This window comes from Eupeodes corollae, chromosome 2 (assembly GCF_945859685.1).
Source record: "Eupeodes corollae chromosome 2, idEupCoro1.1, whole genome shotgun sequence".
Taxonomy (NCBI): Eukaryota; Metazoa; Arthropoda; class Insecta; order Diptera; family Syrphidae; genus Eupeodes; species Eupeodes corollae.
Genome location: NC_079148.1, coordinates 27,482,501 through 27,500,378, shown reverse-complemented (window position 1 = coordinate 27,500,378; position 17,878 = coordinate 27,482,501). Strand labels below are relative to the sequence as shown.

At 33.7% G+C, this 17,878-nt stretch overlaps 1 protein-coding gene across 2 annotated transcripts; it reads right to left on the bottom strand.

The window, feature by feature from the left end:
• Nucleotides 1-126: 126 nt before the first annotated feature.
• On the bottom strand, nt 127-15,974 carry LOC129944535 (integrin beta-PS). 2 transcript variants are annotated; one of them, XM_056054032.1, is made up of 9 exons: nt 15,809-15,974; nt 10,439-10,977; nt 10,142-10,370; nt 5,728-5,812; nt 2,833-3,003; nt 2,506-2,769; nt 1,682-2,433; nt 1,127-1,601; nt 127-1,061 (listed from the first exon to the last, which is right to left on the bottom strand). In XM_056054032.1, exons 2-9 carry the CDS (start codon nt 10,941-10,943, stop codon nt 996-998), a joined length of 2,547 nt encoding a protein of 848 aa, XP_055910007.1. In that variant the 5' UTR covers nt 10,944-10,977; nt 15,809-15,974; the 3' UTR covers nt 127-995. The 2 variants fall into 2 exon arrangements, with proteins under 2 accessions (XP_055910007.1, XP_055910008.1); XM_056054033.1 differs by lacking the exon at nt 15,809-15,974 and adding an exon at nt 15,444-15,579.
• Nucleotides 15,975-17,878: the final 1,904 nt, after the last annotated feature.

Sequence of the window (17,878 nt, the reverse complement as noted above, 5' to 3'; positions counted from 1 at the left end):
CAAAAAAAATAACTTACAATAGTATAAAAATAAAATCGAAAATATTATTTTTACCGCGTTCAGAATTGTTATTATTTTTTAAAACAAAAATATATTGCGGGAATATTAAGGATATTCCTTTGATAATTGTTTTTTTTTGTTTTAGAGAATTAATCGCTTGATTAAGTCTATGGTGTATAAATTTAAAAGTTACATATATTTATATAATATTAATTTGGCTATACAATAATAATTTTTTTCTTTCGGTTATCCCGCCAAAAAAGACAAGGATGCATTAATAGGCACACAATTCTTTTGATTATAAAAGTGTTGTTTCTTTTTTATCTTTCTAGTGTTAAAAAACACAAAATTAAAATCTGCATTGTTAATAATGACGTATAAAAGTATAAATAGGCTTAATTATTTATCTGTTGGAAACACCAAAATAGAAATCAACACGATTTCTGTCGGTGGACGTTTTATTTGTTTCTTTAATATTTATTTATGTATATTTAAAAAAGAAAACCTGTCTATTTTATTTAGTTAAGTAGTCGGCATGATTCAAACAGCAGTTGATAAATCATGTGTTTAGATTTGTTTGCTAAACAAAAAAATATTTAAAATTATTATTTTATACATAAAATATTTATGTAAGTAGCAGGCACACATGATTAGTTTTATTTTCTTTTTTTTTTTGATTTCTTAAGACACAGATTTGTTGTTTAAAATAAATTGTATCGCTTAATTCGTTAAAATAAATCATCACCGTCATGTTGTGCAAATTTAATGTTCGATAAAAATAAGATAAGATACTGGATTTGATACTCGTTGGAGTAAGTCATTAGGGAAGACTTTAATAAATAGTGCAACACTAGCTTACGGCAGTTTTAAAATTATCCTTTTTGAATACTTTTTTATCAAATTCGTTCAACAAAACGACGACGCGACGGTGTTCGGTACAAAAAACAGAAAACAAAAATTAAATAAAATATCTTCCACAATTAGCAGCGAACTTATTACTTTCCAGCGTATGTGGGATTCTTAAATGTCGTTGTGGCTTGCTTGTAGATTGGATTTTCACCCTTTAGAAAAAAAAAATAAAACAAAAATTAGGAATCATTCATAAAAACATTATGTTGTAACTTACAGCATCCCACTTAGCAGCCATGCGCTCCTTTTCGAATCGCGCAAATTCTCGTCGATCGTGAATTGTTGTCAGCAATTTCCACAGCAACAAAATGGCCAAACCAACTAAAACAATAGCTGCAATCACTCCCAATACAATACCCAACATAAACACTTTGGGTGGACATTCGCGCTCTTCTTGGGCATAGACTGTGATTTTGCCGTCAATTTCGGTGTACTTGAATTTGAATCGGCAATCATCTTCGTCATAGTACGAGCAAGGAACGCGATTTGCATCTTCGTCGTTTACATTCTTCTCTTCGGTAATTGGAACAAAGAGTGTGCAATTAGCAGCGCAGGCAGCTTCATCTTTCAGTGGTCCTGTTTTCCACATTTGACATTGAACACAATCCTTAAGGTCGAGACAACGTTTGGTACAGGTGGGACAGTTTTCACAATAGGTACCAGAATAACGACCCTCTTCAGATACTATACACCTAAAATCAAAAGATCGTCACTTTTAATATCTCATGTTTCTTGAATTTTCTATTTCGAATTCTTAAAACTTTTTACTTACTTGCAAACGCCACATTCACACTCTCCGTGTCCTGAACAAATTTCTCCCTCACCATTCACCTTACAGGTATCGTTCGAGGCTAAACAATCACAAGCTGATCCAGTCCAACCGGGCTTACAATCACAAACTCCGCAGTTGCAAGTACCCTGATCTGGGCCAGAGCAAAGCAATTGATTATGACGATCACACGAGAAATTATCGCACTCGCAGTATTTTCCAGAATACACCTCTTCGGGATTTGGTCGCTTATCGCATTCACAAATACCGCACACACAGTTTCCACGTCCACTGCATTCGACATCAGTTACATTGTCGGCTTTGCAAATGAAGGGGTCTGTATCGGCTTGAATATTCGAGTTAGAGCATTCACAAGTGCGACCGAAATTGAACTCATTGCATTCACAAATTCCGCACATGTAATCTCCTTGATTATGGCACTTGGTCGAATTCCGTTCGAACGATGCATGGTCTGGATTTTCACAAGGACAGCTGCAGAGCATTTCCAAGTCGACGATCAGAGTTTCATTGATACCAACGGGATAGATTTGAATTTGTTGTTTCCAGTCTTTGGGATTTGATGGACACTCGGTGACAGTGATTTCAGCACTGAAATTAACCGTATTTCCAACTTTAATGCCATCACACTTGTAAGTTGGAATTGGACTAGCATTTTCATTCAAACAATTTGAATAATATTGAATTTTCACATAACTATTTGCATTGTCTTTCATTTCGATTGAAGATGAAATTTTCTAAAAAAAAAAGAAGCAAAACCATGACATTATGGTTATGGGAATCAATGGGCTGTATAATTTTAAACTCACTTCATATTCCTCTTTGACTAATTCGACCACATTCGATGAATCATCGGACAACACAGCACTTGATGATCCTTCAATATGTTGTGATAATTGTTTATAAACATTAATTTGAGTTGAAGTAACGGCGAAGATGACGTTTATTGAATTTTTCTTAACATGATGATTAATCTGAGAGATACTAGGATAATCCTGAATGGTCGAGTGTGTATATAGACCGTTGTCATCTAAATGACAATGTCCGTCGTTGGGTTCAATAACTCCACCGAGCTATACAATACAATTACAAAATTTATAGCATACAATATTGTGTTGGTTTTTAGTTTAACTTACTTTGCCATCACCAGCATAATGGAATCCTGCATCTGTGGAGAAGACCAAAAGACGACGAGCTTGATCTCTCCAACCAATGCGATCGCGACAAACAATAGCTTGCATAATTGCATCGAAACCACCTTCGGGTGCGTCCAAGTTTCCTGATACAGAAGCATTATGTACTTCTTCCTATAATTTGTGGTTTATATTTTTATTCTATTTTGAATGTAGTGTAAAATTATTTTGTATAGTTTAATAGAAGGAGGTGGGAATATGGAAGCTGCTTTTTTATCTGAGTTCGATTAAAGGGGATCTGGTCCAACCATAGCACACGATATAAGCTCAGAGTCCTACCATCATATGTTTGGCCAACTTTATTTCAACCATAGAAAGTTACGCAATTGAACAGCGTGTTAAAATTATTGTATTGTTTTATGATTTTTTGATTAGACACTCTTTGATCTCAGCGGATACGTTAGGAAGCAGAATTTTTGCATTTAGTCAAATGAGAACCATTTAGTGATTATAGAAAAACCAATGCATCCACAAAGAATGACAGCATGTTGCGGTATGTTATGGAACTTTTGACCAGAAATCAAGGATATGCAATCAGACAATGTCACTTGTCATATAGCCAATAAAGCAATTATGTTATCTCAAGTCGGTCGTTCGGAGTGATGCGAACTAACCACCACAATTATGTGATTGGACACCGTTTGATTTCATTCGACAATAAGCCAAGAACAATTCAGGAGCTTAGGAATGAGATAATTGTGCACATTAACAACATTAGAACTTATATGCCACAGAGCGACTGAAAATATGGACCTATTCCACCCAAGCTGATATTTTGTTTTCCATCTCATTGACATGACACATGATACAAATTAGGATCAAGTTATTGTTGAAGTATTTAAACCCTTCTAATGTTCTAGGCATGAGCCTGTTCACACGATAATTTAAAAATTAAGATCATTCTCTAAAAAGGTTCTGTTTTATTTACAACTAACATCGTGATTTATTTGAACTACTCGTCGGGTGATGGTTTGTGCGTAGGACTGTCATGCCAGAGGTCTTGGATTCAATCCCTTCCAAAGTCACCTAAAGATTTTCACAGGTACTGCCTCTTACAAGGAATTGACAAATCCTTTGAGAGTCATTCTTGTCATGAAAAGTACTTTTTCAAACTAGATGTTCAGATGCGGCACAAAAGTGTAGATCCCCTCCATCCCTAACATGACTCGCACAGAGGAATGTTTGAAAGTTGATCACTTGGCCCAAGTTCTTTATATATTTATTTTTAATCGTGAGTTATGGCAGGACTAAACTTTACAATTGGTGTGATGCTCAGATAAATTGTAATTTTTTAAATTTACTTCCCAAGGTAGTCATAAACTTTTTGATTTTAAGCAGCGTCTATATTTTCACCTTTCCATTAATTCTTTAAGAGTTATATCTTAATGGGGTAACTTTTGTCGAAGCACTGTTATATAATTTTGGAATAACCAAAACAAAAGTTATATAATTAGAACAGGATTAGAAATGAATGAATGATTATTCTTCTTTTTTGATACATCATAAAGCTTAGAAAATATACATGCAATGGTTCTTAAAAAAGTATTCAATAATTTGAACAGCGTGACGACAAAAGGCTAAAAATAATATGTGTGTATGTATGTTATAAGTTTATTTATAGGAGGAAAATTTAGTAAAAGACAATACCAAACACTCAGCATTTAAAAGAAAAAGAAAATAAACAAAAAATATTAAACCCCATAAAAAAATAATTTGGACAAACTTTTTAATTCCTTCCTTTCCCACATACATTTCCGAACATGCACAAATTCATTTTAAATAAATAAAGTATACGCATTCCAAAACAAAAAAAATAAGTAAGTGTATTATTAATTAATATCCAATCAACTTACAAAAAACTTAGATGTATTCGTGCTTAAACCCATATTATTAATGAAGCCGTAAGGTGAGTGCGGTTGTGAAACACTAAATAAATGAAGAAATAAGTTTTAGTAATGTCAGTATGTTCCCTAGAGACCGAGACATCATCATTTTCAGATAATTTTGTACCCTCTAATTGTTAAAAATTAGCCTTGATTCAAAAATTACAAAGTATTTACGTGGTTTATCTCAATTAACTATCGTTTTTTAATACTCAGAAACGAAAATAAAGGAATAATTGATTAGAAGCATGAGTATGTTGTGAATAGACACAGGTTAATTTTTTACAGCAAAATTAAACTTGAATAAGCTTAAAAGAAGAAACAGAACAACTATTTTAATCAATAAGTTATCAAGTCGTAGGTTTTTGCAAAAGGTAAAACAGTTTAAGTAGAGGATGATTCGGGTTATGTTTTATGTTCAAAATTAATCAAAAAATTAAGATCACTTATGTCAACTTAAATTATTTTACCACAAATCTAAAAATTTACTAAAAACGGTATCCTCCTTTTTTAAAACAATAAACGCTTTCTGAAAAACAACACAAAAAGACTTAAAACCTTTTACCTTTTGAACACAGATATATTAGTAGTTGTAAATTTAAAACTTTGTAACTTAGTAATTTGATTGATTTTTAATTTTAAACTCTTTTATAATTAATAACCCATAACCAACATAAATAAAAACATCTAAGAAATAAAAACACCATAAAATATTAAAAGATTGTCTAATAGTCATACCAATCTCATTAGGACAAAATCAAAAAGAAAAGTAAATAGACAAAGAGAAAAAATATGTGAGCAAAAGAAAAGTAAAGAAACGATTAAACAGAAACAGAAATAGAAACAAAACATGAAATTAACATAGAAAAACGGAAAGATGAGTGCATGGAAGTTGTAAAGTTGTATTTTAGTTTTTAGTTTTTGTTTTCTTAAAAAAATTGAATTAAATTCTTACAGAAAATTTCCTTGTGTCTACATTCAAAGTCATGTGGTTGCGATAACCGTAGGGAGCTTTACAACCTTGGCATGGCTCTGCCAGTCTTTTATTTTTTTGATAATTTTGAAGAAAAAAAAATTAATAAATATAAATTGTAAATAAGTATCGAATAAGGATTAGAATAAATTAAGTTTGTTTAAATAATATTTTTTTTAATTACTTTGCAAATGAAATTATGATTTTTTTTAAAGCTCGCTAGTATTTTTATTTTTAAAAGGCATCTTTATTTGGGGTTGAAATTCGTGTAAAATCAAAAGTTTTTTACACATTTTTCAAAGAGTCTCAAATATTTGATGAACTAATTTACGCTGTAGTACCCGTGGCATGATGGTTAGTGCATTGGACTGTCATGCAAGGGGTCTTGGGTTCAATCCCTACCTTAATTTAAAAAATTAATTTTCGCGGGTACTGCCTCTTGCGAGGAATTGACAATTCCTTCAAGAGTAATTCTTGTCATGAAAAAGTGCTTACTCAAATTAGCCGTTCGGATTCGGCCTAAAATTGTAGGTCCCTTCTATTTATACAACAGTACTCGCACACAGGAATGGTTGCGAGTTGTAAGTCACTACACCCTGGTTCACAACGGACTGTTGCACCACCCAATTTAATTTAATTTTCGCTCGAAATCGAAAGCCAAGTAAAACAGTAGAATTATCCAGAGCGGAGGTGTAACAGGCTGTTTCATTACAACACTGTTTCCAGAAGTAGCGTAGGTGTCCTATCCATGTAAAACTTTCGGTTATAGGTCTATCATTTCTTTATGGATTCCATTCAAATTTTGAAGTCTGCTTTTGGGGCAATTACTGAAATATGAGCATTTTTTACAAGTTTTAGTAGAATACAAGCTTTATATATCAGAGTCAGATTAGAGTGGCATCATCGCAGGAATTGTAAACACTGACAGCATCCCATCCAATACTTGATTATTCCACGGAATTGGTGGTTTTATAAGCCTCAAATAATGAAATTTATAAGCCTCACATAATGAATAAAGTTTTTAGTTTAGTTTGATGCATTTTTGATATTTTAAGCCTTAACGACAGGAGTTCTTGAGGCATTGTATTCATTGTATTCACAGTAAATAATTTACAACTCTACCACTTCGGTGATCCTTTAAATACAAAGCCCTTTTTACGGACATTAAGAAACAAGATAGACCCTAAGCTGATGATTAATCGAGTTTTTATGACCTGGAAACGAGGAATTGAAAGTGCGGAAGATAAGTAAGGAAGAAGGTACAGTTGTTTTCATAAAAATAGCAGTGCTCACCAAATAAAACAAAAAGGCCTTCAATATCAACGTTATGATATATTTCGTAAAATTTCTAATAACAAACTAAAATATTTAATTAATAATAACAGAAAATAATTATTATCGATTTTTTACCATTAGCTTTGTCACAGTAAAAACCGCAGTGCATGACAAAGTACTAGATCTATTACGTAAGAAGTAAGAAAAACTAATAAATTATATGAGAGTATACAAATAATTTTAAATACATAGTTTCCTGCAGCGCTATTAGGCTGAAGGTATCAAACAGCTGGTTGTCAAAACCTTATGGTCACAGCAACACAACAAAATTGATTCCCTCAGATATTATCTCGGTAGACACTGACTACTGCACTCCTACTTTGAGCCTTCGTAAGGGTTTTAAGGTTATTTTCTAATCCAGAGAAAATTGGGAGGATGACATCGTGTCGATAGGTTTCAACACAACCATCTTTACTGACGGCTCAAAGATGGAGTGCGGAGTTGGTTCTGGGATATTTTCTGAGTCCCTAAATGTAGCCAAATCCTTTAGGCTTCCTGACTTTGCTGGCGTTTTTCAAGCTGAACTGCTGGCAATAAGGGAGGCATGTAAGATACTTAAAAAAGCCAAACCAAAACCGAAATGCGGATATCTTTACAGACAGTGAGGCAGCTGTCAAAGCCACTAACTCGGCCATATCCTCATCTTAATTGGTCCAGCAATGTCGCGGTGAGCTTGCGAGCCTGAATATTAACCTCGGTGACACCCTGATCTGGGTTCCGGGCCATAGTGGTATCGTGGGAAATGAACGGACTGACGACCTAGCCAGGCAAGGATCGGCCCTTAATAGCTCACTTGCGGAAATGGTTAACATTCCTCTTGGTGCTATCAAGGGTAAAATATTTTCTATTTACCAAACTGAATCAAACCGAAGGTGGGCCAATTAGCCAACTGCATTATATCTAGGAATATATGGCCCGCCTATTATAAAACCCGTACAAACGATCTTCTATGCAGGCCAAGGCAAGACATAGCCAGGATTGTTGCGGTTTGTACCGGACATTGGCCTATAGGAGTTCATGCGGAGAAGTTGGATATCTCCTACAACACCTTTTGCAGTATTTGTAGTGACCAAAGAGAAAGTGAAACGATAATCCATTTTCTCTGCAAATGTCCTGCTTTGGCAAACACTAGAATGAAATACTTTGGAAAAGCATTCTTTCACGAACTTGATGAGCTATCTGAGACAAAGATTAGAGACCTAATCTTTTTTCTCAATGCGACAATGGCTCTAACATAATCACTATGAAGCTTCTCTATAAATCTGTCCCTTTCAATCACAGGTCAAACGAGTTTTTGGTATCAAAACGGCGCACTACAGCGCTAATTGGGCTAGGTAGCCTTGAGATTGCCATTTCTACCTACCTATCTATACAAATAATTTTAGCTTACAATTACTACTTTGTTGCATAACCATTGTTTTGTATGATACTTTGCATCTAAGTTGCATCGAGTCCACTAAAACTTGACACCAGAATTCTTGGGTTGTGCTTTATGAATTGCGTTCTTATCATCCCCCTCAAATGTGCGATGTGGTTGAGGTCAGGGGATTGAGCGGGCCACTCCATAACGGATAACTTCTTCTGCGCAAACCATGATTTTGTGAGTTTTGTTGGTACATCAAACCAACGGTATTTCCTCTTCAGCATAGTAACATAACCTCCCCGAGAATGTTCACATACTCGGTTGTATCCCTTTTACCCCCCATGGGATAAATAGGCCCGACCCTGTAATATGAAAAGCAAGCCCATATCATAATTTTTCCTCCACCATGCTTCACTGTTTTTATAGAGTACTGTGGATCGTATGCTGCATTTTAGGGTCTTCTTCTCTTCTCATATTTTCGACGACCCTTGGACCCAAAAACGACGACTTTGCTTTCATCGCTCCACAGAACATTCCTCCATTTCTTTTTTTCCAAATCTCTATGCGCTTAAACAAACTCCAATCTCTTTGCCACATGCTTTTTCGTCAAGAATGGTACCTTGCGTGAACTTCGGGCTGGTAACTTCTCTTATAAAAGACGTCTTCGTATTGTAACAGCGCTAACAGACAGTTGAAGTCCATTTCTTATTTTCCTAGAGCCTATGGAAGAGTTCTTTTTTGCTAACTGATCAATTTTTCTGTCAGTTTTTTCAGTAGCCATCTTTTTGGGAATCGCGTTTTCGGTTTATTTTGCCATTTTTGCTAAGCAACCTAGGATGTCTTTAATATTTTGGTAGGTTTTTTCCTCCAAACGCAGTTTTCGAATTTCTTCGGTGCAGTGTCTTGACCATCCCATTGTTTATTTTTGAGCTAATATTTATTAATTTTTTATATGCTAGTATGTTACAAATACTTAAAACTTTATATAGTAAAATATTTTTAACACTTTTTAATTATAAAATCAAAAGCACTGCTATTTTTATGAACACTCTATATCCAGAGTTTGAAATAATGGGTGTTCACCGGAAAAAGTAGGTTATAACTTCAAGCTAAAAGTCTCTAATATGAAAACGAAAGACCGTTAGATGCAAGATTGATGTTTTCTATCTACTCAGAATGAGACCTATTAATATGACGAAAAAAGAAATGGTGCTCTCTGGCAATGTAGACTTAGTAACAAAATTTTGTCCAAGCCATTCCATTTGAGCACACAAAAGAAGTATCTTTAGAGTCGAGCCAAGATGACTTTGAAACATAGAAGTCATTCCTATCACTATTCCCTCGTAATAGTTTTTTTTTCATATGATCGTTTAAGCTCTTTCTAGCTTGTTTGAGCTTATTGTGGTTTTTCTCAGTAAGGTTTGGGAATATAACTTTTGAAACTTGGCTCCATAGTTTCGTTGAGTTTTATAGACTTTTCGCTACCCGGATCGTTTTTTATTTTTAATAAAAATTCAGGCAACAATTTTAGATTTCACTAATAAAACTGTACCGCTGCCATACGTATAGCCTTAAATAATAAGCCATCTAACTTATTTTATTAAAACCTAATTTCATTTGCAAAGTAGGAATAACTTCTTCTTCTTCTTAACAACAAAAATTAAAAAATTACTGAACAATTAAAAACAACCAACTTACTTGGAGGGTATAGTTGAAACATATGGCATTAGAACTTTATCGACAAACGATCCGAAGCCCAATTTAAAGTTTGATGTAATATTTCTCATTGTCGCCGATAATCTATCACCCAGAGTTGAGAGTTTCTTCTTATCGTCTTCCATGGATTTTGACAAGTCCATAAGATAATACAAATCGACAGGATAATCTTGAGCTTGTGAATAACGGAAATTTAATCTAGATGGTTCATCTGCAATAAACAAAAAAAGATAGATATTATTTAATTGAAAAAAAAGTGTTCTTACATCTAAAACTTACTTATTCTCAATTTAAGATTGACTCTTTGTGGACTCAATTGAACAATAGAATCACTTGAAGCACTAAAACTTCCCGACGAGCTGCTCGATCCTCTTGCTGAAGATCCATACTCGGACGATTGATAACTTGATCCACTTGCACTATAAGAAGAACCAGCTTCATAGCTTCCTCCTGATACCATCTGTCCGCCTCTGCTTATTGAGCCGGCTTTTGTTAAACTTCGATTAAGTATAATAGTTCTTTCGGAACTTGGATTAAATGTATAAGGTTCTGGACAGATATCGAAGGGTGGGATGCTTGGCTGGAAGCATCTTGGTTTGTCAGTGAAATTTGGCATCATACACCAGGCACAACTTTTTGTCTGTATACATTCATGACATGTACGTTTATTGACACACTGATTTTGGGTATATTTTTCGGCAATTTGTGATTCGGCGATGATAACGAAAGAGCCGAGAAACACAAAGAGTGCTAGAAATTCTAGTAGTCTACTGTTTCGAGTCATGTTTGTGGATTTATACAAAATCCTTCTTAGTGATCTGAAAAAGAAAATAAATCAAAACTTTTAATATGAGTTCTTAATTTTATCAAGATGCTGATATAATTGAAAAATGAAATTAAATTCGTCCATTAGTTCTCCTAAAGTAGTGTGGTTAAACAACAAACAGCTTATTTCAACTTAACCACAGCTATTTGGACCTTCAGATTGCGATACATTCCAGCTATTTGAAGCTTCTATATATCTACATACCTATACGATTTTTAAATGCTAATTGATGAAAATTATTTGTTAAATAAATCGAGAGTGAAATAAGATAAGTCTGCGATGCGATGACGATAGAAACTTTGAAACAATTAAAATTTGATGAAAGAGAGTACGTTTTTTTACATTCAAGGTGTTTTGCTGAAGGAAGAAATCATAGTTGCAGATTTACATACTTTTGTTATGAGCAAGCATAAAACAATGGATCTGAATCTATAAAAGAGGAATACACAATACAAGTGCTTTAAAAACAATCATACAAAATAGGAAAATAAAAAATTGTTTTATTATTGCATTGATTATCAAAAATACGCTTCATTCTTATTCATCGTAAATCGACGATATTTGAGTCAAACGGATTCCACTTTATTTTAGAGAATGAGATGATTTCGTAACCTTGTCCCAATATAGAATTTTCAGAGGCAAGTTCGTAATTTTATAGTGTTCGTGTTCTAAAAGACCACTGGCACAATGCTGGACAGTTCTTCCTCATCGTTGCATCTCTTGCATATGTCGTCATTATATTAACAGATATAAAAACAATTTTATTACAACCTTGATAGAAAATGGATAGCAGCGAAAAGATCGAGAAATAACTTCAAAAAGAATGCAGAATGGCTTTCCTTATTTCTGCATATCAATACCGGACAAACAGAAGCCAAGGAAGCCAGTGCCTACAAGCAAAAAATAAATACAAAAGATGGTGAAACAGTTGTCAGTTGTCCCACTTCGACTCAATAGTACATATGGTGAACACTGGAGGAACCCTCGCCAATCATCAGTTCATTTCTGTCTGCCCATTATGTTCCAATATGTTTATTGACATCATAACTACCACAATCAATAATATTAAAAGTCAAATAATAAAAACAAAGTCTACGCGCTCATGTCCGATATGCAAAGTGACACAAAAGAAATTGAATTAAGATGAAATCAATTAAGGATGAAAATAATTACGAATATGAAATCTCTTTACTGCATGCTAGAATCAGATGCATGGAATTCATTTTGAAGCTTGCGTATACTCTTCGACAAGAAGGAGAAGGTACTCATGAATCGATTGGGAACAAGGAGGCGGAAAAAAGAAGAAAACAAGAGATCCAAAGGCGTTTTCACGATGAGCTTGGCCTTGTTGTGGATAAACCAAAGCAATGGTTTGGTTTGGAAACACTGGAGTCAATGGAGAACTCACACCTACTCTACACAACATATTGGTTCATAGTCAAAATATCATTTAATATCAATCACTACCACTTGGAGAACTGTCAGAAGAAGCCCAGGAATGCAAAAATAAAGACTACAAAAAATATTGATATCAGAATACGTGTAAAGTTTCAAGGATTCGACAGAATGAGGACCTACTTAACATGCTAGCAACCTCTTCGGATCTTCCTTAAAGCATGTGAGGATCCAAAATGATCTGAAAGAACGATACTCTCCAGAAATGATGAGTTTATTACACATTTCCCCGGACTTAGATGATAGTTTTTAAAAAATTTAGTGTTTATATATTAATTTGTTTTGTCTGTATTTCTTTTTCCACTGTTTGACTGTTAATATATCACCAAAATACATTATGTATTCTTGAATACTGGAAAATAAAAAAAATTCCTTAAAATTAAAAAAAATACTTTTTTCCCACTTTTTCATTCGAATTGGTAATTTTTCTTTTTGCTCTACTGTTTCAATTCACTTAGATTACTTAAAAAATTGATTTTGACGATTCATTTTAAAATACCGCTATGTTTATCGCCTTTGTATTTTAACAAAAATATCTGAAACACCCTGTTAACATTTTGTTTTTTGAAAGTTACAATTTGTATAGCCTTGGAAGCTTCCTTCAAGATAAAAAAATTAAAGCAATATCTTTATTCGTTTAGGAGATATGATTTTTGCAACCAAAAAAGTCAACACGGGCCACTGTGCGTCGTCAAAAAGCTGTGGTATCCCAACAGGTTGTGGCCCGGTTATTATGCTCCCAAACAATCGTATAATTTTTTGTCGAGATGCATAATTAAACGGAATCTTATTTTGTCAAATTTGGGCTATAATTTCCTGGCTGTGGAATTCACATGATGTGGTGCTTTCGGGGAGTCTGAAAAGTTGGCGAGATCAATTATTTCCGAAAAGAAACCTGCACCTACCCCAGCATTTGTTACGAGAAGTCAATATATGTATGTATATAGATATAGTCGACTCAGTTATGTGTGGCACATTCTTCACCCATTCTTGTTTATCCGGAAAGTTAGAAGTGAAGGGTTTTTTGAAGTTCAGACATTGTGTCATGTAGTCCATGCTCACGTCGTTTCCTAAGTATTCCTGTAACATCCGTGCGTGTCCTATTTGGCTATTTCTCCAGCAACGAGATTGACTGAGCCGTAGGGTGCTGTTTGCAGCGGTTTCTTGTACATATAGGTTCCGGGGTAAGAGATAGAGCATTCTTCCAATTTCACAGTTTGAGAAATGGTCCTCATCGCCCACGTTGTACATACATATGTACTTTTTCTTTGTAAGGGTTTTAAGATTATTTTTTTTTTTGAAAAACCTTCCATATTTTCATAACATAACACTGGTATTAAATTTTTGTAATAGGATCCACATTTTAAATTGCATCTTTTATTCAGGAGTTCCCCATGCACAACTGGCACTGTAAGAAATTCCTAGATATTTAGATACCTGTTAAGCTGTTCACTGTTGCCTCTTCTTTGTTGATCTCGTTTTGATCCCGTTTATTCTTGTCCAAAAAATACTTCGGAAGTTTTAGCACTTATTTTCAATAAGGAATCCTTCATTTTCATGGCAAGTTCTTCGTTATGCTAAATTATTTTTAATTTTAAAATAATTTGCTGTCTTCCCAATTGCTTTTAAAGCCTTGAATTTTGTGTATCCAATGACAAACCAAGGGATAATTACCGCCGGCGGCGCCAACTTTAAAGGTTACGAAATTCTTGTATTTCTTTTAGTTATTTACAGAAAAGAAGAATGTTATCAAACAATTTTAAATCTAAATTTTAAAAACTGCGTACCTATTTTAAGTGATGAGTTTTTTTAATGAATTTAAATAGATGTTTAAAATCAAACTGGTTGCCAATATAAAGTCTCAATTTAAAAATTAATTTGCCTATTGGAGATTCGTCATCAATATTAAACAAATCTGATCAAAAAATACTTCGGAAATGGGATTTGTCATCTCCACCAGCGTCACATGCTTATGTCAACAATACCCAACAACAATCGAATAATTAATTCAAAAATGTACCTACACATCTTTAGAATCCAAATTATGTAGGTAATAATTTATACTATATCAATTATTATTAATAACAAAAATAGAAAAAAAAACTGTCTCGAAATAACCCAATTTTAAGAGGCATCAAATTAGAGATGAAACACCATGATAATGCAATAGGTACTAAATTATATATACAAAAAGTCGATATACGATTTTAAACTGATCCGAAACAAATTCAAGACGATGATGTCAGCGACCTAACTAGCGACATCCAAGGTAAACAAAAAAATAAAACAGAAACTTTATGTGCACTATGTACCTATTTATTTATTTAACTTCCAGCAGTATCTTCCGTTCATATCCCGTCAAAAACGAACAATGATTTATTTCTTTTTAGGTTTTTTTAAAGCAAAAGAAATGTGATAACGATATTTGTGGTTTTTTGATAAAACAACTTCTGCTAAAAATAATGAGACACCAATGAATCAAATCGACTCATTGTACAGTTGGAAATGGCACTGAATATACTCTGAAAGTGAAATCAGAAAAACTAAAGTGACTCATCGACAAAGTGGTACGTAATATTTAGCAAAAGCAAATCTGAGAAAACACCAAGACAAAAATCAAAATACACACTCGAGTGTCAAGCTTCTAGGTGAGGGAAATTGCAGGTAAGTTGGGGTCAACTGTCAACTGATTGGCGGAAGCTGAAGGTGTGAGGAGCCTCTAGTTTCTAGTGCACAGACAGACTACATGACACTACTGTCATGAAGGCGCTCTAATAAGCAGTAATGGGAAAAGGCGAGGCGATACCAGGAAGTCGACGCTGACGGAATATTGATTCGGTGTGTCAGACTCAGTGCATCATCATTATCATCATCATAAAAAATTAGGTATGTGATTGCAATAAAATCAAAAAGAAAACAAAGATAACTTACACAGACCCAGCTAACAATAAGAGAACTTTAAAACCACCTTCAGAGGCACCAGACAAAAAGAAAGAAACTTACACGAATTGCGTGGGCAGTGAATTTTTCTTAGGTACTATACGAATATAGTTGGTAGTATGTGGTATAGGCTTCTGCTGATTTCGATTCCAATTCTTTTTTAAATGGAGCGATTTCAACTATCAACTCCTGACCATCACTGCACTTGAAGTTTATTTATAGAAATTACTTATCGCGTTCAAGAAAGAGTATATCTCATAAATTCTGTCGATGAATCAAATCAAAGAAAGAAAAGAAAAACAACATAAAGGGGAGTCGCCACAAATAAAGAACAAAAAAAAGCAGGGTTTTCTTCGAGACACTAAATTAACACTTTATGGTGGAAAAAATCATTCAATTTTAACTTATTTATTGAATTTATCACTTACATTAAATTGTGGAAGATAAAGAAAGTGTGTGTGTTAAAGATTTCTTGAGTTTTATGTGGTTTTTATTTCCATCAGGGAGGAAATAAATTAGAAAAAATATAATTCTACAATCGCACTGCCGTCGTCGTCGTCCGATTGTCACCGAGTTTCGAAGAGTTTTGAGAGACTGAGCGAAAAAACTAAATTATTTTAATGGCAGCTCTGACTTTCCATTGGATTTCGAAGATTAATTCCAGCGAATTGCGAAAACACTCTGTAAGTGGAAGCGAGATAGATCGATGTAAATGGAAGTATTATTTGCTTTTGTTTCGTATTTTTTTCGAAACTTTGATGGTGGATTGGGCGAAAATTTTTGGAATAGAATGAATGCGTTCCGATTTAAATATAAAGCTTTGCAGATCTTCCACCAGAGTTAAAATTCCAAAATAGATGTTTCCATTACTTGGGGTCTCCATTTCTGATGACAGGACTATCGGCCTTTTATCAGATAATCCAAAAGAGACCAACAATCCAACATCCAGTCCATGATCCGGTCAGTATGGATTTTTCGAGCGGATCTAAATTCTGTCATTAAATTTGACGTTTGTGTTGTATGTAGTGCTGAGCCTAAATTCATTAACTCAAAATTATCTGTACTAGACACAGAACAGCTTCAAATCTGTCGAACGACATCATACGAAAATTCTTATAGTCTGCACCGTCCTCCCATACTAAGTCCTTGAGTAGGTGCGCCTCCAAATCATGAAGTTCCCTTTCTTCGAGAAATGGATACACTCAAAACCAATAACTACCGACACTAAAGGTAATCAACAAAAAAATAAACAACAGATTAACCGTTTCTAGTGTCAAATGTGCCATTTGAAGTTGATATAATATACCCAGTCAAAAACAAAAAAAAAACAATGGATTGCGGAAGAGAAGCTGGATTGGATTTTACTCTTTTGGAGCCACAGGGTTAATGAATGGATGTGAGACATCCATTGAATTTCACTGACTTTTTTGACGTTTCCCTATCGTTTCTTTCTTTATTTTTTAATTGCAAATAAAAAAAATTCTATATTGAAATGAAAATAACACTTGGACCGAACAGATATGGATTTTTGCTTAAATCTTCTGTAGGTTCAGCGGAAATATGAAAAAACCTTTTAGCACTTAATTTTTATTTATTTTAGAAAACTTTGTAATAAATAGATGTCCTCAGTTTCTTTGTTTGTTGATGTCTATAAAGAAAAAGATGGCATTTTAATTTATTTGCCAATTTTTCCATTAAACCTTAAAAAAGGAAAGCATAGAATGATAGGTAAATGGTATTTTCTATGGGAATATGAATTGACTAGGAGTCCATTTCTGGTATATCAATGGCCTGCGGGCTAATGTTCACCTATACAGCTAGAGCAAATGTTTCACCATACTGATTTTTCTCTTTAAGAATAGTCTTAATCCTAGTTATAACTCCACTAAAGATATTCTGGATAGTGACACATGAAAAAACAGCCTTTGTCTTAAAAGGTTTTTTTTTAGATTTAGGAAACATTACATTATTTCGAATCGGTGTTAACTAATGCATTTTATAATGAGAAATTTCATTTTGAATAGCTCGCAATTTTGCAGCTACTACTTTTAAAATGTCAGCTTTTGACATTTGTCATAATTAAAAATAACGATATTCAGTCACTGAGATGTTGTGATTAAATACCTTAAGATTTTTTTATTTAGGACGTAAAGTGAAAGATAATATCTAATGCTAATATTCAACAATCAAGTTGAAACCTTAAAAATGAAATTTGTGAAGTTATTAAAGATATTACAACTGTACAACTTTTCATGTCAAAAATCAAGAGATAATTTAACCGGAACTATTATGAAATAATCATCCATTGATTTCTTTAAAAATAACTCGATTTTTAAAATCAACTTGTAAACTCTTATAGGGAAACACTTTATTAAGATCAATAAAAAGGTAAATATATGTTTAAAGAAGAGTTAAGAGTTTTAACAGCCACGCAGAAGGCTCTGTGATGTAATTGAACTTTGAATGCCTAAGCTAAGAGAAAAAAGCGAAAGACCTTG